Source organism: Impatiens glandulifera, chromosome 1 (assembly GCF_907164915.1).
Source record: "Impatiens glandulifera chromosome 1, dImpGla2.1, whole genome shotgun sequence".
Classification (NCBI taxonomy): Eukaryota; Viridiplantae; Streptophyta; class Magnoliopsida; order Ericales; family Balsaminaceae; genus Impatiens; species Impatiens glandulifera.
This window is the reverse complement of record NC_061862.1, coordinates 154,409,518-154,432,758: the sequence shown is the minus strand read 5'-3', so window position 1 is coordinate 154,432,758 and position 23,241 is coordinate 154,409,518. Positions and strand designations below refer to the sequence as shown.

The following is a 23,241-nucleotide window of genomic DNA, read 5'->3' as shown; positions in this document are numbered from 1 at the left end:
TTTAAATTTTAATTAAATAAGTACAAAAATATATTATTAAACAAAAAAAATATATTATTAAAGTTGGTTTGATGTTTCTTTTTTAAATTTTTGTTTAAAAATATAAAAGAGTATGTTATATGTTTAATATTATTTTAAATAAGAATAAGATGAAAATATATATATATATATATATATATATATATATATATATATATTTAAATTTGTCAGGTGTCTTTTTGTGTGTAAAAGTGGAAGAAGAGAGGATATATTTATATGTTTAAATTTATTTTTTATTAATATAATATTTTATATAAATAATTAATTTAATAAATATATATATATATATATAATTATTTTATAATTAAATAAAATTAAATAGAAAAAATAGAAAGAGAAAAGAGAAACGAGAAACGAGAAACACGAGAAAAAAAAAGATAATAAAAATATAAAGTAGAAGAGTGAATAAATATATAAAATTTTAGAAAATGTGATTAGGAAAAATGTTTAAACGTTAAAAGAGTTATTTGATTATAATTTTTGGCATTAAATTATTTATTAAAATTACTATAAAGAAAGATGATGTAAATGCTGATATAATCAACTTATAAACTAAATCAAATGAAGTCATATATATATCAAATGAAGTCATATAATTGAACATTTCTTGTATTATGAATCCATTTCTTTTTTTAAGGTTAACACGATAAGACTGAATACTCATTTATTTATTTTTTTTGGAAATTCAAACTCATGATTCTAAATATATGAGTTCATGAGTTTTACTATTGAGTTATGATTGTTCACAATAATCATTCAAAATTATTTTTATTTTTATTTGTATATTATATATTATTCAAAATTATTTTATTCATTATTTGTATATTATATATTAGAGTAAATTTGATTAATTGTGTGAAATATATTAAGCTATATATTATATATTTTGCTATGTCTAACTAACCCATCTATTGACATGTCACCTAACATATAGTTTTCAATTTATTTTTAAAAATATAGTATTTATTAACTAACTAAACTAAAATAATAATAAAACTTTTAGCTAAGGATTGGGCCATTGCTTGCACGTGGATAACACATTGTGTATTTCTTTTTATTTGGATTTGTTGGGTTGATTAAGCTCTCTCTTTCACCTTAATAAAATATATTATAAGTTGATGGGACAAAATCCTTATATTATTAAGTTATAAGATACATTTTGCTTTTCTTTTCAATATATATATTTATTTATTTTTGAATAAAGGAGAACTTGACTCCCGCTTAAACTCAAAACGCTTTCAGATGGAATTAAACTTGTGACCTTTTGATTTCTTAAACCGACTCTTACCAGTGGACAAAAATTATATATATATATATATATATATATATATATATATATATATATATATTTATATATATTGCATAAAACTTTTTAAATTTAAGTCATCTTTATTTATAATTTTATGTTATTATATTTTTTTTATTAAGATACTTAAATTAATTACAAATAATCCAATAAGTTAACTGTATTTTATTAAAAATATAATATAATTTGAAATTTTGAAAAATAAAACACTATTTTAAATTCAAAATTTATTATATAATTATTTAACTTATATGATAATATATTGGTTAATCATATATATATATATATATTAACACTTAAGTATAAATTATCGAGTTTTCGCACTACAACGTACACAATCCGTCATGAGTAAAAATGGGTCGAGTTATTGGTTTGCAGGAATTTGGAACGGTTAATAAAAAAATCAAAATGACATGTATAAGTCTTGAAACTACAACTTATATTAACGTACAAGTGTAAGACTCTAACCAACTATTTTATTATAATTACAATTAAAATTTGAATTTATTTAAAAAAAATTACTAATATTAAAATTCTTATTTGTTGTGAATTTATGAAATATTATATACTTTTGTTGGGAATTCAAAATTATTGATTATTGAAGGTTAAGTTTAACAATTATTTTTGATATAAAAATCAAACAAGTTTATTTATGGGGTAGATGATTTAGCTTAACAAATATTGAAAATGAAGATATAATAAAATGATTATTTAATGGTTAATATCGTCATCTTCTTTTAGACACTCGTATTTTTATTATTATTATATTTTTATCATGGTACATGCAATTTTTATTTTTACATTAAATATTCATAATATAATATTTGATCAACGTAAGCCTTGCAAAGATAAAGAGATGATGGCGAATTGGATAAGTGATTGAAAATGACATACAAATTTAAAATAAAAGTTATGAGCCACCCACCACCAACACCACAATATAACTAGGATTAAAAGCAAAGACAAGGGGAAACTGCCCAAATAAGACTTTATATATAATTAGAACCCTATATAGCTAGTTAATTAATATTTTGGCAACAATTTCTAAGGACAGTTAGAGAGACCAACCACCCTTTGGTCGTCAATTCAAATGTGCCTTTCACAAAGAAATTCAAACCTATGACAGATGAGAAATGAATAGATATGACAATGGAGTTATGATCACCTAAACTTATTTTCATTTTTCGTATTGAACATGAATCCGGTAAATATCTCTATTTGTATCCACGTTCTAAATTCGTCGTGTACGTAATTTCCAATACCTGATTAAAATGTGAATTTACATTTGTTATTTTCTAAATATATTAAATATTAAAAATTAAAATTAAAATATAAGTGACTATTAATAGTAGAAAATATAACAATTTTATTGTTATTAAAAATTTGGAGTTAAACATAAAGTAGAGAGAAGGTTAAAGAAAGTTGAAATAAGATAAAAATAAAGAGTGAAAGAAAAAAATATTCTTATTAAATAAAGATAATATTAAAAATAATGAAAAAGAAATTAAAATTGATGTTGGAGTGTGAGGATGGATAAAAAAAGTTATATATTTATTGTAAATTTGTAACGATTGTTATTACATCGAATTTGAAAGTAATTTTAAAACATTAACAAATATATATATATATATATATATAATATTAATATATATATATATAATATTAATATCAATATATTCGGTATCGAGTTTTAGGCTTGAGTTTCGCACATTTTTTTTTTGACTTCAACCCAATTTAAAATACTCAAACCCGACTATCATCATGTATTTACAAGTATCGGATATACGGATATTTATTGTTCGCTATTCTCCCTACTAATAACATATTAGAGACAAATTCAATATTGTTTTAGCTAGTTCAATGGTACTTATCTTCACAGCCAAGGAGACCTAAATTACAGTTTTACTTTGTCAAGACTAAAGAGGACAAATTCTTGATCATTAGTTTATGGTGTGGATGTAACATGTTTGGTATTTATGAATAATTCATGGAGTTATGTCCCATGATATTATCTATGATAAACTGAAGTTTGTGTCTAGTTTTAAACTCTAAGAAACTATTTTATTCTTATAATCATTGTGAACTATTTTAATGAGTTTTATTGTTTCAAAGATTTATAATATTTAAAAAATATATATATAATATTTTAATATTAAAATTAATACAAATAATATAATTAAGTTAATTAACTATTTTTTTATAAGATTAGTGTATAGATAAATGAGTTTATATATGGTTTATGAGTTGTTAAGGACTATTTAGGAATATAAATATTTTAGTATCTTAATTTATAATATTCAATAATTTTGAGATTTTCTTAGTTTTGAATTAAATAGAAAACAACTCCCTTTTTGTTTATTGGGCCTCTGTTTGGGCTCGATGACCACAGATCCAGTCTTCAAAAAGTAATAAGCTTCGAATTTGCCATTCCAAGTTTAGCCCTTATTGTATAAGCCCATAATTTCAAACATAATAAAGTTGGGCCCTCATATGTTTTGTTTTAAGAAAATAAGAACAAGAAAATAAAAGTTTACCCTCTTTAAAAACAAATGTCCATTGACAGTATTGTTTGGTTTGATTTTTATTAGTATGTTGTAGTTTTAATTTTAAATAGCACAATTTTTATCTCATAATACTCATTTTAACTTAAGACATTTTAAATAAAAATTGAGTTTACAAACTAATTTCTTAAATATCAATTATAATTTAAATTATCCTAATGTAGTGTTTTTTAATTAAGAAACTCGTGATTTTTTTGTGTCTTAAGTTGATTTTTTTCGAAATTACCACACTATAGTGAGTGGTAATAGGCATTTTTTCATTATATTCATTTCAAAATATTTATAAATTAGAGATAAATATGAGTTTGTTAAATATTTATAGAAATACCACCGTTAAAGACATGTTTAATTTTTAATCTAGTAGTTTCGCTAGTCGAATTAGATATAAAATGAAATTAAACATTATAAAGACTTCGTCTCATACTAGAGTTTACTTTTGGTAGGACACAAATAAGTGTCCCCGTCTAAACAAGACGTTATGTATTGACAAGATATAAATAATTTTTATGTGGGACATTGCTACAAGTTGTTTACTAAGATAATTTCATATACTTTTTGTTGGGAAAAACTTTAGTTGTCAAAAATTTCATTCAAGATATCGTTATTTGAATGAAGTGTTATTCACGGTGAAATTCTAACAGCTGATATGTGCATGAAAAAAGATTGTATTATGATTAATCGTATGTGTCGCGAAGAGGTTGAATCAACAACTCACTTACTTTTTCATTGTCGAGGGTGACTATTATTTAGAGTCTTTTGTGGAGTATTATTGGAATTCATTGGGCAATGTCCGAGTATTTGGGTAGTTGCTATGAAGTTTGGATTGATGCATTGATATGACAGACCTACATATTTGAGTTACTATCCAAATTATTTTTTAGTGGACTATCTGGTTGGAGATAAATCGTCAAACTTTCAATGATCGCAGTCGTCCGATGCGTATTATTCATAATACTATTATTATGACATTTATGAGATTTGTTCAGTAGAGTCTTTCAGTAAGTTGATCGTTCTTCTCGAAGTTTTACGAGCTCAATAACTTATTGAGTATTTTTATTTTCATGTAATGATTTGTCGATATGCTTAAACGATTTTTTATTTATTTTAATATATATGAACCTTTTTAATTTTTTTTATAAATATATATATATATATATTTATATTTTAGAATATTATGTTTTTAAAATTAATATTTGAATATCATACTTGATTAAAAAAAAGGAAAGTTTTCTAGTTCAAACTCAATTACAATACAATAAATATATATATATATATATATATATATATATATATATATATATATATTAAAATAGAGTATCTCATTAGAGTTAATTTACTTTTTCAATTCCTTACATAAGTTTTTAATTCCATGACTAGAAATCAAGTTATCATATTTACAATGGGTTATTTTATCAAATGTAGTCACAATTATAATTAAAAATTATTAAAGGATTCTGTTTTTGTTTATATTTTGAGCTATTTTAAAACAAATATTTTGAGTGGCAAAAGAGAAAGAAAAAAAAAAACTCAAGCACAATCAACCAAATTGATAAATTTTCAAAAAATGTATATACTATTCTAATTGGTTGTATAGTTCTCTAATTAAAATAATCATTATTGTAGGTTGTGGTAAAATTACACCAGTCAATGTGACGTCCTAGAATTATACCAGGATAAAAAAAAAAGTTGTAATCTTATTTCATTACATAATTAAAATTGTTTTTTTTTCATAACTTAGTCAAATAAACAACACAATAAAAGTAAAATAAAATTCAAAGCACCCAAAGTCCTAATTTTAAATAATTAAAATTAACTTGAATTTTAGCTATCTTACCACCATGACTAGAAATCATGTTACGATCCTATCTTTTTACAATGTGTTATTTTATCAAATTAAAGTCAAAATTATAATTAAAAATTATGAAACTAAAAGTTAGAAGGATTTTATTTTAGTTTATATTTTGAGCTATTTTAAAATGAAAAAAAAAATATATATTGTGATTGGCATAAAAATCGTAATTCAATCATTTTATTGATTTAGCAAAATCAACCATATTGATCATTTTTCACAAAATTTATACACTATTCTAATTGATACCTTTAAAAATCAAAGTTGTATAAAAACATTCTCTAATTAAAATGAATTATTATTGTGTGTCGTATTAATCCTATAATTAAACCTAGGTAAAAATAGTTATAATCATATTTCATTATATAAATAAAATTGATATTTTCGTAACTTAGTCAAATAAACGTCACACATAAAAAGAAAAAAAAAAAAGAAAGTAGAGTAAAATGAAATTTCAAAGCACCCAAATTCCTAATTTTAAATAGTTAAAGTTAATTCAATTTTAGCTATCTTATCACCATGACTAAGAAATCATGTTATCATATATTTTTACAATGTGTTATTTTATCAAATTAAAGTCACAATTATAATTAAAAATTATTAAACTTAGTTAAAAGAATTCTATTTTAGTTATATTTGGAGTTATTTTAAATGTAAAAAAAAAAAAAACAAATATTGTGACCGGTAAAAAAAACCTAACTCAATCATTTGTTTGTAGCACAATCAACCAAATTGATAAATTTTCACAAAATTTATAGACAATTATAATTGGAATCTTTAAAAAATAAAATTGTATAAAAACATTATCTATTTAAAAGGAATCGTTATTATGGGTCGTGTTAATCATCCTAGAATTAATTCCAGGTAAAAAAATTGTAATCTTATTTTATTAAGTAATTAAAATTGATATTTTTTTCATAACTTAATTTGTCAAATATAAACATCACAAAAATTTAAAAGTAAAATGAAAATTCAAAGCAACCAAAGTTCTAATTTTAAATATTTAAAGCTAAGTTGAAGTTTTAACTATCTTACCCATGTTTGGTAAATAAACTTAGTTAAACAATTTATTACAATTGTTGCAATTATTATAGAATATAATGTAAACAATTATTCTAATTTTGATGCTTTGTTTATAACAAATATTTTCATATCTTATCATGTAATGGTTATTTTTTAAGTATTAATATTAATAAAATTTAATCGAACTCAAAAAAATAACTTACTTAAATGTGAATATTGATATTATGTTTATTTTCCATGAGTGGAGATAAATAAAATAATAATAATTCATTGGTAAAATCTTAACGTGTAACTATTAGGAAAATTACTTAATTTAATTTTGGTTGAAATTAATTGGTGGGTAGTTGGGGGCGGGCAGACGGGCAGGCGGGCAGCTGTTGAGTGACGTATTTCTCTTTTATTACTTTCAACATAAATAATATACGAGGATTTGCCGCCTTTCTTACCTATTACTTTTCCTTCTAGATTCTCTTAAGTCTAGTTTGTTTCATAATAAATATTTTAATTACATGCTTATCTACTTATTATTATTATGTAGTAATCAATAAATTATTTTTATTTTAAGGTATCGATTTATTTGAAATAATATTATGAATTTTATTATTATGTACATTAATAAATTTAATAATATTTTTTTGTTCCATTATAGCTTCAATGTCTATTCAGGTGTTTCTAAACAGGATAATTTTGTTTAAAAGTTAGATTTGATAAAAACAATATTACTAAATTTATTAATATATAATTAAGTTTTTTATTTTATTTTTGAATAAAGGAGAGTTAATATAACACCTTCAAGTCATGACTTTCACTTAAACTCAAAACGCTTTAATAAAATTGAACCTCTAACCTTTTGGTCTCTTAAACATAATTAAGTTATTTTTCATATACCCTTACAAAATAGTTACTTGAAAATTAATATTTTTAAATAAATTTATAATTTTCGTTTTGTTCAATTGAGAGTTTGATATTTTCAAACAAAGCCCCCCTTTCAAGATGTCTCATCAATTATAAGCTAAAAATCACTTCTTATTTCTTTTTTAACAAATGAGCAACAAAATGTTGGTTCTTAAAAAAAAAAAAAAAAACCTAAAATGGGATAAATGTTGTAAAAAAAAATTATTTTCTACAATTTACATTTTTAGAAAATCTATTCATTGTCTCTAATTTTCTTAACTTTTGAAATCCATATTGATTAACCAAAATTGTGAATCAAAATCAATGGATTAGTCATATCTTGTTGTTAAAGATGATGTAATAACAACATTCACTTTCTCATTGTAGATTGTTATACAACACAAAAGATAATGGTAAACCCCATGAATTCCCTTTCGTAGTTTAGCACGTGTTTAGACGACACGTGGCAATATGGGATCGCGAGGTGTCTCAAGAGATGCGTTTCCTTGGTTTGCGTGTCAAACATTTTTTTTAAAGAAAATATTATTTTAAAAGATCTTGAAAATACCGAGGAGTTTTAAAATTTAATTATGTAAAAATAATTAATTTCATTCAAATTTGTACCCCATAACAATTTAATTAAAACCTAATTTAAATTAAACATAACTAATTAAGATTATTTATTTGAAAATAGAGTCGACAATTGATTTTTAGAAAAAGTCAGTAAAATGTACTTGTATAAACATACTTTATACTACAGTTTCTATAAGGGGTTCGATTTTGGTTACGGTCGGGAAATGACTTTTGCGCTATGTCCTCCGCGTCTGTCAAAGGACGGTTTTATTTTTTAAAGCAAAGTCTGACTATTACAAAATTTATTTATATCATTTATTTTCTTTAATTAGTAGTCTAGGTCCTAAACAATAATAAGCTTAGATTACGTAAATATTTATACAGAATTATTTAAAAGGGCGTACCTACGATTGCGTTGATATAAGATTAAGTAAAAACTCTGAAAATGTTAAAAATAAATTTAAAACGGGGCCTTAGCCAAAATATTTGTTTTGGAAATAACTTGAAAATTTTTAAATATCATTTTCTAACCTTTCGGGATTATTTGAAAGTGGATTTGGGTTTCAAAATTACAAAAATAATTTTGGATTTTGAAAAGTGGAACCAAACAGGCCTTAGGACCGGAGTCTCAGGGTTTGGGAGCGTGGGTCCATAGATTCGGAGGGTTCGGTCCTGGGTTCGAGCGGCTAGGTCCTTAACTCGGACTACTTAGTTGAGAGAACGGAGGGCTCGGTCCTAGGGTTCAAGAGGCTCGGTCCTGAACTCAGGATGTTCGGTCCTAGGTTTGGGAGGCTAGATCACAGGTCTAGCTTTCTTTGTCGTGGACCTGGGAGGCTTGGTCCCATGTTAGACTTACCGGTCCGAAGTTAGAAGTCTCGGTCGGATTCTTCGATCCTTGCTAAAGAACACCGGTCCTAATTCTCGGTCATAACTCAAAATATTGGTCCTTGGTCTCAGTCCTAACTCAAGAATATTGGTCATTCGTCTCGGTCCTGACTCAAGAATATTAGTCATTGGTCCGAACCGAGGATTCTCGATCCAGTTTCTTGGTCTTAGACTTATAAGACGCGGTCGTCGGGGACCGAGTGTTCTTGAATTGGTCAAGAATTGCATGTCTTGTATTTTTAAATTTTACCATTAATTAATGATTTGTAAGTTACTATCAACTCATATGACTATATGGAATAAAAGCTCCACAAAGATCAATTTCTCAAACCATTTTTAGGTCAAAAAATGAGACCCTTTGAATTAGGTCATTTCTAGGCCTAATTTTTGTTACATTAGCTTTGAAATGATGAACATAGTCGAACACAATCAAAACAAGAACATCATTCAAGTTCTGTAACAATTTTTGAAAACGAAATTCAAATTCTTTTTTTCTAGTTGGATCAAACATGATTGGGATGTTGTTTTAATGTTCTGGAAATTATCCTAACATGTTTACAAACATGTTTAGCAACTATTTGAATAAAAAATTCAAGTTTAAAGCTCAAGAACATCAAACTCAAAAAATCAAGATTTTCAAACTAATTTTTCTTTTTTTTTCATTTTAGGTTGATTTGATCAAAACTCTTTCAACAGAAAGTTCATATATCATCTAGAAAATAATTTTAAACAAAGAAATCACATAATTGAACCCTAGAACAAATCAAACCGATCAAATTTTAAAAAAAACTCAATTTCAACTCAAAAACAAAATATAATGGTTCTGGATGCTTACTATCAGTTGGAGAACACTCATAGGATGTATGTGAAGCTTTTTCAAAGTCTGGATCAAAGTTTTGATTGCCAGAGATGATTTTACAAAAATCCAATTCTTGCCGGAATCTTGATTCTTTGATTTAGGTTGTAAGATATTATTATAATTTGATGGTTTGGAAGAGAATGAACTAGAGACTATTTATACTAAGTTAGGTCGGTTGAGGAGGTCGAATTCAACTCCAATTTTTCGACTAAAGTTCATCTTTGAGGATTCTGTTTTTTCCTTGCGAGCCCGATTCAAGGTAAGATTTGAAATCTTATCTTGGGGGTAATGATTGCGATAAGAAGACGTGCACGTGGTGAAAAAATGGAGGGATAAGGATGATTGTAGGGGGAGATAAAGTTTCTAGAAGAAACGCCAACGTCGAGGGCGACCTCTAGCGATTGCCCTGTTCGACCGGGAATGACGAACGAAGCGACGTCGTTTCGTTTAACCAAAACGTGTCGTTATGTTCCGTTAGAAATCCATCTACGTTTGGGCGATCAGGTTAACATGGTTAACGTCCCGTTAGCTGATCAGGTGTGAACCGGGCGCGCGCTTCCGCTACAACGGGGTGTGTGGCGTGTTTCTGTGCGCTAGATGAAAATCCAGTGCTGATCTGATGGTTCAGAATACTGTTGCAACAATTAAACATAATTTTGGTTACACATTATTATCAGTTTATGTTTTCAATATAAGGGTTATTTGAAATCGAAATTTAATCATTTTTTGCATTTTACTTCAACAAAAATTTCAAAAAAATATTTTTATCAACATAATAAAAATTATGTTTATTTATTTTATTTTTGGGTATTTTTAAGTATTTATTTAATTATTTTAAGCCACAAATTATACATAATTTATATTTAAAATCATAGTTAAATAATTTCAACCCCTTCTTGGGTTTAATTTGGGTAAAATAAATACAATATTTTAACCTCAAATTATTTTTGAATTTTTATTTAATTTTTTTAATTAGAGTTTAATTATCTCAATAATTAATCCTAATTTAGTTTTAATCTCTTTTTGAATTATTTAAATTTAAAAATTCAAAATATTATTATAATTTAATAATATTATTTGTAAATTAGAGTGGGTGAAATTTGCATGCTTACACTAATGTTGCATATATATGTTCATGAATTTCATTTATTTTAAAAATTATTTACAGAAAAAAAAATTAATTACACAAAGATATACTCTCAAGCCATACAAATTCAGAGGAAGCTGCTCTCATATCAAGTGGAACCCAATAACAAATTAAACAATAAAATAGGAAATTTTGTTAGGAGCCATATATGATATCTTAGGCTAGAGTTGGATTATATTTTCTAAATTCAAATAAAATGGGTTATAATAGTTTTATTGAATAAAGTAGTGTACATAAATAAAATTAATCATATTTAAACGTCTATAAAATAAGTTGAAGTAAATAAAAATAATAAGTTAAAACGATTAAATATATTTATAATCTAGAAAACTTTTATCCCGAAAAAGTTCGAGATTCGAGAAATTTTAATATCAATTTGCGTGTCAAAATTCTTTTTAAAATAAATCATTATTTTAAAAGATTAAAATAAATCAAGACGGTTTAAAACTGATGGCGGTAGGGTAGCTTAACCTGCAACGATTCTTTCAGATTTTGGCTATATCGGATTATTGATATTTTTTCATTCAACCTAAAAATTTGTTTGAAATTGAATTTTCATTCAACATTTTGACTTTATTTTTAAATATTTAAAATACATAAAATATTTAAAATAAATATTACATATATTTTGTTTTTTTTTATATATATTTTGGGTTAAATAAATAATTTATTTGAGATAAAATGGATACAACATTTATCCTAAATTGATTTTTCTAAAATAATTTGAAATAAAATGAATATAACATTTATTTGAAATTATTTTATTTATTTTTCTTGACCATTATCTTTAATTAATTAGTACTTAAATATCACAATAATTATTCCAATTAATTATTTAATTAATTTTTTTATATTAGTTTTAATTATTTTAATTTTATTTATTTAAAAATAATCAAAATAATTATTTTTAAATTTATAAATTGGGTGCTCCACTATTAAACAAACTTATTAATTTTGAAATTTGGATAAGATGTTTTTGTTACTTTATATAGAGCATTTCAACATTTATTGGTTAGTCAATTTATAATTTGTATGATATTTTATGAATCTTTATTTCCTTAAATAAACAAGTTTTTATTTTGACAAGCCTCCCACTTAAACAAAAGTTTTAATGAAAATAAATATCATAAACCTTTAAAGAGTAAAAGGCTACATTTCATTAATATTGATTTATATACAAATAATCACAATTATTTATCTCAAAAATATATAGTATTATAATAATTAAATAATTATGATTTATTTATAGCAAAAATTAAATAAAATACTTTATAAATTGACGCGCATTTTAGCTACATTGATTAAATTGTTTATAAATAATTATGAAATATTTTATGACTACATTCATGAATAAAAGAATATTATTGAATCACTATTATTGTTTCAATTACTAATTTTTTTTTAGGAAATTAATATTAATAGTTTTTTTATAATGGTAAAAATATACAAACTCAAAACACATCAATTTTGAAGTTTAATTATGGGTTTTAATCATCTTAATTATTTTTTTTTAAAAAAAAGTCTAATGTCTTAATTTAAACCCAAACAAAATTAAATTAGATGTCTTAATTTCAATTCCTAATAAAAATAAATAAATCAAAAATATTTTAATTTAAAATATAATGATAATAAGGCTAACACTTAAAACGAAATATAATCATTTCTAAATGAGAAAGGATAGGAGAGAGAATTATGTGATATAATTTGATTCGTTAAAAAATAATAAAATTTTTCTCCTCACATTTTATTCATTTTTTATGTGGTGACACGCGACATTTCCTCTCTTAAATTTTCTCCCTTATCACTCCTTTATAATAATAATAATAAAAAAAAATAAAAAAAAAATAAAAAAAAAAGTGAACAAGGAATTTTTAAATTTATTTATCATTTTTCATAGAGATTACCCATAAAGTCTCTATGAAAAACTTGACAACATAGTATTTATAAAAAATTATATTCTTACAATTTAACAAATACTTCAATAATATTGAGGTACAACAAAGTCTTGTTTGATTAGGGTTATTTATATACATATTAATATATATATATATATATATATATATATATATATATATATATATATATATATATATATATATATATATATTAATAAAATGTTAATTTTTTTTTAAAATAGTCCATTTAATTAAAAAATTGTTTAAACACAACGATAAAAACATAACATGAAAAAAGTTAGTTACAAATTGAATACAATATTAGAATAACTAATTGACTCAAAGATTTTCAAGAAGCGCAATAAGATTTCCACACGAATCCACAAATTTTCTAGATCTAATCTCCGACATCGTCATGATAATGACATTGTGAATAATCATTAACAGTCTACTTTTATTATTAAAAGTTTTCCGATTTCTTTCCAACTAAATAGTCCACCAAAATATTATAGGGATAAAGACTCATCTTTTAAGTATCGCATTTTTAGTCGCCCCAATCCATGTCTCCCAATAGTTACTAATAGTTTCCGGCATAACCCATTATATTCTTGTCAAATTCCACAAAAGACTATATATATTTGTAACAACATGACAATGTAAAAGTAGATGAGAAGTTGTCTCAACCTCTTTGTAACACATACGACAATGACTCACAATAATCATACATTTTTTCATACATCTATCGTCAGTGAGAATTCCTCCGTGAATAACACTCCAACTAGAAAATGGGATCTTGGTAGGGATCTTAGACTCCTATAAATTTTCTCAACACAAATCAATCAGGCTAACTTTATTGAACAAAGTGTAACAATGTCCAACATGGAAGTTATTTAGATCACGCCACCGCATAGAATCCCGAGAAGACGGATTTAACCCCTTATTTCTAACCATGAACTAAAGTCTATCATTGGACATGTTTTCTTCATTATTCAATCTTCTTCTATACCTAATACGGTTAGCAAAACCATTAGACCGAATGTCAAACATATCTTTGACCAATGCATCTCTACAAATAGAAATAAAAACAAGCTCGGGGAAAACCTTCTCCAAACATTTACCACCACACCAAGTGTCGTCCCAAAAAATAATCGAATTTTCATCACCCACAATAAAAATTGAATGCTCTCGATAAATCTTCCACATGATATAATACCACCTCAAATGTTGCATCCCATGGGTCTATAAGAATTCTTGGTGAATCAACTAGACTTATCATGACCATATTTACATTTAATCAATTTGGCACAAATACTCTCTTGCTCAGATGCAAATTTATTACGCCATTTGGATAATAAGGCTTTATTAAAAGAAACAAGATCGCGGATTCCCAGTCCCCCATGTTCTTTTATTAATTTAACCTTATCCCAACTCACTAAATTAGAAAATGAGAAATCATACGATTCCCATAAGATTTTACACATAATTCTCTCCATCTTCACGACCACACACTTTGGGAGAACAAATAGAAACATCATATAATTTGGCATTGAAGAAAGAACGCTATTGATAAGGACTAAAACTATGGGTGGGAAAATTACCAATATTATAGGTATATCGAAAATATCTTACCGCAATATATCGAAAATATAGATTTTAAGGTATACTAAAAAAAGGTAAGGTATGGTACCGATACCAAAATTATTGGTACGGTAAAGATATGAGATTTTTAACATTTTAGTATATCGAGATATGCTGAAATACCGAAATAATATTTATAAATTAAAATATATATAATATATAATACTTTTAAGAAAATAATTAAATAGATTTGTTATTAATTTAACTAGCATGTATCCCATGCATTTGCACGAGTAATAATATAAAAAATCGTGAAAAAAATATTATGGGCGGGTCAACCCACAATCCAACTCAAGTATCCATTTACTCTCACATATATCCAAATTAACCACAGCTCTCGACTCGGCAATCCGGACACTTTAAAAATTAAGCATCATTATATATATATATAGATTAGTTAGTTAGAAAGTTGAACTTATATTGTTAAAATGTCACGCGTTTATCAAATTTTGGGTTGAATTTAAAATTTAAAGTGTTATTAGCTTAGTTGGTTAAAAGGTTGTATTTGTTTTGTTAGGTTGTAAGTTCGAACCATACCTATAGCATTTTTAATTTTATTTTTAACCGACACAAGTATCCATTTACTCTCACATATATCCAAATTAACCACAGCTCTCGACCCGGCAATCCAGACACTTTAAAAATTAAGCATCATTATATATATATAGATTATAAAAATATAATTTTTGAATAATATCAAAATATAATTATACTGAAATATTATTCAATATATGTAATTTCTACATAACCGATAAGATTGAAAAAATATCCAACCAAACAATCAATCTCTGCAAGTGGTGGAAAGGAAGTGAAATTTGATATCCAATCAACTCAATTATTGTCAGAAATATTTTTGTAATCTCATCAATAACGGTTGTTAGTGAGTCTACTTTTAGCTTGAGTAAAATGATAATTGATATTTTTAGGAGCAGTTTGAGTCCTAAAATGGTGGAAAGATTGGTTTTAAAAAATGATTGACTAAAAGGAAAAAAATTGAACTTATGAAAATATTTTACAAATGATGACGAACTTGAATTGCTTAAGAAAATTGAAAAAATGAAAAGAGTAATATTTTTATTATTTTAAGTCTAAATTAACTAATATTTATTATTAATATTATAACCTAAATTGTATTATTAATTTATAAAACAAATTTGCAGAAACAAATATGATTAAAAATCGTTCTAATTTTTTTTAACTAACTTTAATTTTTAACATTTTCTAGTTTTTACAAATGTTGAAATTTAAAACAAATATTTTAATTTATGATAAATATATTTCTTTTAATTTTGTGTAACGTAGTAATTATATTAAATTGATTTTCTTTTAAAATAATATGTTTTTTAGGTATCAAAGGTATAATATCGATACCGTACCGAAAATAAGGTATACCGAAATCAATGTAAGATAAATATATGAATTTTTTGTATACCGAAATCAAGATATACCGAAATCAATATAAGGTAAAGGTATAAATTTTTTATATACCGAAATTTTTGGTAAGGTATAAGGTATGGATAAAACATTAAGGTATATCGTATCAACTCATCCTTAACTAAAACGACCTCCCCTAGAAATCATCTTATTTTTCTAAATGGGAAGCTTCCTCTCCATTTTACCGATTGGGTCCTAAGAAGCTAGCTTTAGCCCCTAAATAGAGCCCGAGATACGCAAACGGAAAAATCCCAATTTTAAATCCCATAATTCATGTCAATCTAATCTTTCTCCTAGACAAAACTGAATTAGAGAAGAAGATGTCAGACTTACCCAAATTAACATGCAGTCCCGAACACGCTCAAAATAATAATAGAATATCACAAAGGTGCTTGAAATTTCTCTTAGTAGCATGAATCATGCAAAAATGTCATATGCAAATAATATATGAGACATAGAGAACGAAGATCCTCTCGAACTGCACTCCATTACATGAAACAAACCCGCATTTTCGGCAAACGACATCATTCTAGAAAGGCCTTCCATAACAATAACAAATAAGAAAGGGGAAAGAGGTCCCCTTATCTTAAACCCCTTAAACTCTCAAAGATACCATGAGAGCTCTCATTCACGATAACAGAGAGTTTCGTCGTCGATACGCAAAATATAATTCATTCGATCAATTTCTCTCCCATACTCATTCTACCCATAATATAAAAAATGAACTCCTAGTTAACATGATCATATGCTTTCTCGATACCGAGTTTGACAAAAGCACATTTATCACCTCTAGAGTTAGCCAAATCAATACACTCATTGACGATTAGTGCCACATTGAAAATTTAACGCACTTTGATGAAAGTCATCTGATTTCCAGAGATAACCTTACCCAAAACTTTACGCATTCTGTTTGTCAAACATTTCGAGACTATATTAAAAAATGATGTAACCAAACTGATGAGTCAAAAAAATTTCACGTCAATAGTTTTGGTTGCCTTACAAATTACCGATTTCTCCATATCCCCTTTTGACTTTAGGACAATCAACGTAAAATTCTAACTTTTCAAAAGATGAAAATTGATAGAAATGATCCATATCTGCCATGATATCAGCCTTAAGGAACTCCCAAATCTTTTTAAAAAAACCCAAAGTAAAATCGTCGCTCATAGGGACTTATCACTACCACAATCCATTATTGTCGCCTCCACCTTCTCGATAGAGAAAGAACTTCCAAATAAACATGTTATTATAGTTATTTGGTTTAAATGATTTGAATAATTTGAAAATTAAAAAAATAATAATTTTGTATTTAAGTCAATAATTTGAATGATTGTTATATCGAATATAATTTATTTAAAAATAATTTTAATGTCAGTTATAATATTAATAAAATTAATTAAAATATACATTAACCGGATAACTAAAATAGATTTAACAATAACTAAGAAGATTCCCGTGCGATGAACACGAATAAAAATATAAATAAAAAATAATAATAATAATATATATTCAATTATAAAATTCTTAATAAATTACGAATAATATATTAAAATAAAAAAATAGAACACTCTCGTTTCACATTTTATTTACTTCGGTAAAACAATTTATTTTCTCACATATTTCATCACATAATTTTTTCCGAATAAACCTCTCATCTCGTGACATTACACTTTCATTTTGGTCAATCAAATATTTGATTCATATTTTTTAATATTTAGCATTGTAACCTCACACTTTGGTCAATCAAATATTTGATTCATATTTTTTAACCACTTTTAATTGATACCGGCTTATTTTCCATCGGCAAACACATTCCAATCATACTTGGTTAAGTGTTGTACTTGTTTTGTTAGGTTGCAAGTTCAAAACATACATATAATATTTTTAATTTACCGTTTAAGTTTTTGGGCGGGTCAACCTACAATCCGACCCAAGTATCTATTTACTCTCACATATATATTCTAATTCACCACAATTCTCGACATGGCAATTCGGAAACTTTAAAATTTAATATTATTATTATTATATAGAGAGAGAGATTAGTTAGTTAAAAGTTAAACTTATATTTTTAAAATGTCTTGGGTTTATCAAATTTGATGTTAAATTTAAAATATAAAGTCTTATTAGCCTAATTGAATAAAAGATTATACTTGTTTTATTAAGTTGTAAGTTCGAAACATACACATAACATTTTTCATTTTATTTTTAACCGTTTTAAGTTTATGGACAGATCAACCCATAATCTGACTCAAATATCCATTTATTCTCACATATATATCCAAATTAACCACAACTCTCGACCCGGTAGTTCGGACACTTTGAAATTAAGCATCATTATTATATATATATATTAGTTAATTGTGAAGTTGAACTTATATTGTTAAAATATCTCGTGTTCATCAAATTTAGTGTTGATCTTAAAATATAAAATTTAATTAACCTAGTTGATTATAGGGTTGTATTTGTTTTGTTAGGTTACAAGTTCAAAACATGCATATTATGAGTGTTCAACTAGTCGGTTAACCGATCAATATTCGTATCGGTTTTACCAATTTTTGTTCTATTGGTTCCGGTCGATTAACCGATTTAACCGTGAACCGATGATTCAATTTTTTTAAATTAAGTATTAAACTTATTAAATGATTTTTTTTTAAATCCTTGTTTGTGTCGTACTTATTATATTATAATAATATTTCATATATATTTAGAAATATGTTATAATATATTATTTTATTCTAATAATATAATATATTTCAAAAGTATTCATTATTACACTAATAACCATATAACTTAGATTTTTTAAAACAATTTTATACAAATTATAATTTTAAATTTAAAAAAAACTATATATTATTATATATTATTTATAATATATCTAATATTTATAAATAATTTATATAAATATATATTATTAAATTATTACTGGTTTACCGGCTAAACCGTTAGAAAAATAGTTCAACCGAAACCAAACCAACCGATAAAAACAGGTTAATCAAAACCGTTAGAACCGATTAACCAATAAATCAGTAAAATGAAACCGGTAAACTATCGGTTCGGATGGGTTATTGGTTTTCCGGTTTTTTTGCACAACCCTAATACATATAACATTTTTATTTTATTTTTTTAACTGTTTTAAGTTTATAGCCGGTAAACTATCGGTTCGGTTGGGTTATCGGTTTTCCGGGTTTTTTGCACAACCCTAATATATATAGTATTTTTATTTTTAACCGTTTTAAGTTTATTGGCGGGTCAACCCACAATCCGACTCAAGTATCCATTACTCTCACATATATATCCAAATTAACCACAGCTCTCGACCCGACAATTTGAACACTTTGAATTTAAGCGTCATTATATAAAGAGAGATTAGTTAGTTAAGAAGTTGAACTTATATAAAAATGTCTCGCGTTCATCAAGTTTGGTTAGAGGGTTATACTTGTTTTTGTTAGGTTGCAAGTTCAAAACATAAATATAACATTTTTATTTTTAACCGTTTTAAGTTTATGAGCGGATCAACCTATAATTCAATCCAAATATACAATTACTCTCATATGTGTATCCAAATTAACCACAGTTTTCGAGTCTACAATCCGGACACTTTGAAAATAAACATACGAATCCATACGCAAAATGCATATTTCTTCTTATCTCCGATCACATCTCCAAACACAACCCATATATGGGTTTGGAGGTTCATGCTCGAAATTTTTTTATTAAATTTTAAAATAATCCCTGAAGTTTATTAATATTTTAATTTGAATATTTAACTTCTGTATCATTTAATTTAGTCCTTTAAATTTTAATTTAACATAAATTTTATATTTAATTTTATATCATTTATGTATACATTTAATTTTTTTTATCCTATATATTTTTATTAATATTTTTTAAATATCATAAATTTATAATAGTGAACAATATTGATAAAAATAAAAAATAAAACAATTAGAAAAAATAAAAAATAATAATCAGTTGCAAGCTACAAAAATTGGAAAAATATATTTTGTTTTTCGTGTAGTGTAATTTTTTTTACTGTAATTTACGTTTATTTAATGATGTTTTTTTATGTGTATACATAATTGATTTATAATTAATTTTATCAAGTGTGGGTTTGAAAAAACAGTAGAATTTAATTTGTAAAGTTGATAGATATATAAGTAATTATTAAAAACGTTACAAAGATGAATTGAAATGGAATATTCTTAGAATATAATTTTTTTTTTGGTTTGAAAATGAGTTTTTGGTTAGAGATTAATCCTGTTTTGATGTAATATTTATTGTAAAATTAGAGACTCAAAGATATAATTATTCGGCTCTTCCATCTACATAGTCATTCTTCACACTTTAATACAATAACATTAAGACAAAGAACTCTCACAAATTTTGAAGCAAATCTATTTTCTAAAATCTTCATTAGATTTTATAATAGTCAAATCATACCCACATATTTATTAGTGTGACTTTCTACATTAAGAGACTTTGTCATGATCTAAATTTAATACATACATCAAAACCACGTAACAAAAATCATAAATTAGATATCGAACTAAGAAACACTTAAACAACACCTTTAATGAAGTCGCCTATTTTTTTTATGGAATAAACCGTTAAACGTAGACATTGAGTCGCGAAACACCTAAAACACTTTAATAACATTATACATCTTGTTCTCCAAGTAAAATCCTAAAAAGTACTTTTATGAAAAAACACTTAAGACAATACTATTAAAGACTCACATATTTATTAGTGTGACGTTCTACATTAAGAGACTTTGTCATGATCTAAATTTAATAGATACATCAAAACCATGTAACAAAAATCATAAATTAGATAGTGAACTAAGAAACACTTTAAACAACACCTTTAATGAAGTCGCCTATTTTTCTTATGAATAAACCGTTAAAAGTAGACATTGTTAAAAGTAGACATTGAGTCGCGAAACACGTAAAACACTTTAATGACATTATATATCTTGTTTTCCAAGTAAAATCCTAAAAAGTAGAAAAAACAACTAAGACAATATTATTAAAGACTCACATATTTCTTACATTGAATAAAAACGCCTAAAACAACACCTTTATCTTCTAATAGTAAAACAATAAAATTAGATTATTAGAATTTGATCACTCTTAATTAACTTTTAAAATTGTAATTTGAATTTTGATTAAGAGTGGGATATTGGTAGGTATAGGATTTGACTTTACCAGACCTGACCACGTTTCTTTACACTATAAATACCGAACGAACGCCTCCATTCCATTCTCAGGCTTGGACGTTCCCTTTCCAGAGAACTACAAGCTTCTTATTTCCATCACAACTCCGGCGACGATGCTCTCTCTCCCGTCGCCGTCGCCGTCTCCGGCCAGGCTTTATCTACATTCCTTCATCGCCAGATCTCATAATCCAATCCTTCTATCTGTTCGCTCCGTCTACAAATCCAACGCTGAAAACGCCATCGCCGCCAACTCTGCTTCCAATTACAGCGGCGGAAGAGCCGATTGGCAGAGCTCTTGTTCCATTCTTGCTAGCAATGTAGCTAATCAAAAGGTTAACACCGAGAAAATCACCGGCAATGAAAACAGAGATGATCTCGTTTCCGTCAATAAACTACCTAAACCGCTCACGCTTACAGATCCTGACGGATCGAATCTTCGCGTTGCTTATCAAGGTGTACCTGGAGCGTATAGCGAAGCTGCAGCAGGAAAAGCGTATCCTAATTGCGATCCGATTCCTTGCGATCAATTTGAAGTTGCGTTTCAAGCTGTGGAGTTCTGGAACGCAGATCGAGCGGTTCTTCCTGTGGAGAATTCTCTCGGCGGTAGCATTCATCGGAATTACGATCTTCTTCTCCGTCATCGATTACACATCGTCGGTGAGGTACAACTCCCCGTTCATCACTGTCTATTAGCATTACCAGGTGTTCGTATGGAATATCTCACTCGTGTTATCAGTCATTCGCAAGCACTCTCACAGTGCGAGCAAACACTGACAGATATAGGTTTAAAAGTGATTCGAGAGGCAGTTGACGATACCGCCGGTGCGGCGGAGTTCGTAGCGGCGAACGATCTTCGAAACACGGCGGCGATCGCATCTGCTCGCGCGGCGAAACTGTACGGTCTGAACATATTAGCAGATGGAATTCAGGATGATTCAGGTAATGTGACTAGATTTCTGATTCTATCTAGGCAACCGATTATTCCTCGAACGGATCGGCCGTTTAAAACTAGCATCGTGTTTGCACACGATAGCGATGGGGAATCGATTCTGTTCAAGGTTTTATCGGCTTTTGCGTTTCGGAATATCAATATGACGAAGATTGAGAGCCGTCCTCGCCGTGATAGACGGAGTCGGCCGCCGGTGGTGGTTGACGACGGGAACTCTGCGTCGTCGTCGACGGCGAAGCATTTCGAGTATACGTTTTACGTTGATTTTGAAGCATCAATGGCGGATGTTCGTGCACAGAATGCTCTTCTTGAGATTAAGGAATTCACGTCTTTCTTGAGAGTTCTTGGCAGTTATCCAATGGATGTCACCCCATGGTAAGGATTAACAAAATTATTTATTTATTTTTGTTTCAATAATCGAAAACTCGAATGACACCCTATGGCCATGGCACTGGCCCTCCGTTCTAGTGAGAAGAGATTCTTCTAAGTCGCTCTTTCCAATGGGCCACTATGTTGGAGTAATTCCATTTTATTTATCTCTTTTTATTTAAGGTTTTAATTAATTAAAATATGATGAAATCAAACTCTTAGTGAGAACAATTATATTTGTTTCGGTGGTGGTGTAAAATGTAAATAATTAAAACTTTTGTAAGTTATGCCAAATCATTGTCATTGTTATTGTTATTTGTTAGATTATTCCATAAGACATTATTTGGGCGCAAATCTTTGTTAACAGGTCTTTGATTGCAACCTAATCGCTCTTGTTACGTCTTTGGAGTTCGTTTTTGTCTCCAAAATGATGGGTTGTTACCACTACGCGATACAATTAGTGGAATATTTTAAGCGGATTCAAAACAAATAAATTTGGTGTTTGCCTATGGATGAACAATTCTATATTTTGTAGCAGGGTAATAAATTAAATTAGCATGTTTATATAAAGTTTTCAAAATAAAAAAAAAAAAAAAGTCTCCTGA

At 26.6% G+C, this 23,241-nt stretch overlaps 1 protein-coding gene across 1 annotated transcript; it reads left to right on the top strand.

Annotated features, from left to right (window-relative positions):
• The first annotated feature begins 21,382 nt into the window (after positions 1-21,382).
• LOC124916633 (arogenate dehydratase 1-like) lies at positions 21,383-22,884 on the top strand. The gene has a single exon (XM_047457379.1). It carries the CDS (start codon positions 21,432-21,434, stop codon positions 22,644-22,646), a length of 1,215 nt encoding a protein of 404 aa, XP_047313335.1. The 5' UTR covers positions 21,383-21,431; the 3' UTR covers positions 22,647-22,884.
• Positions 22,885-23,241: the final 357 nt, after the last annotated feature.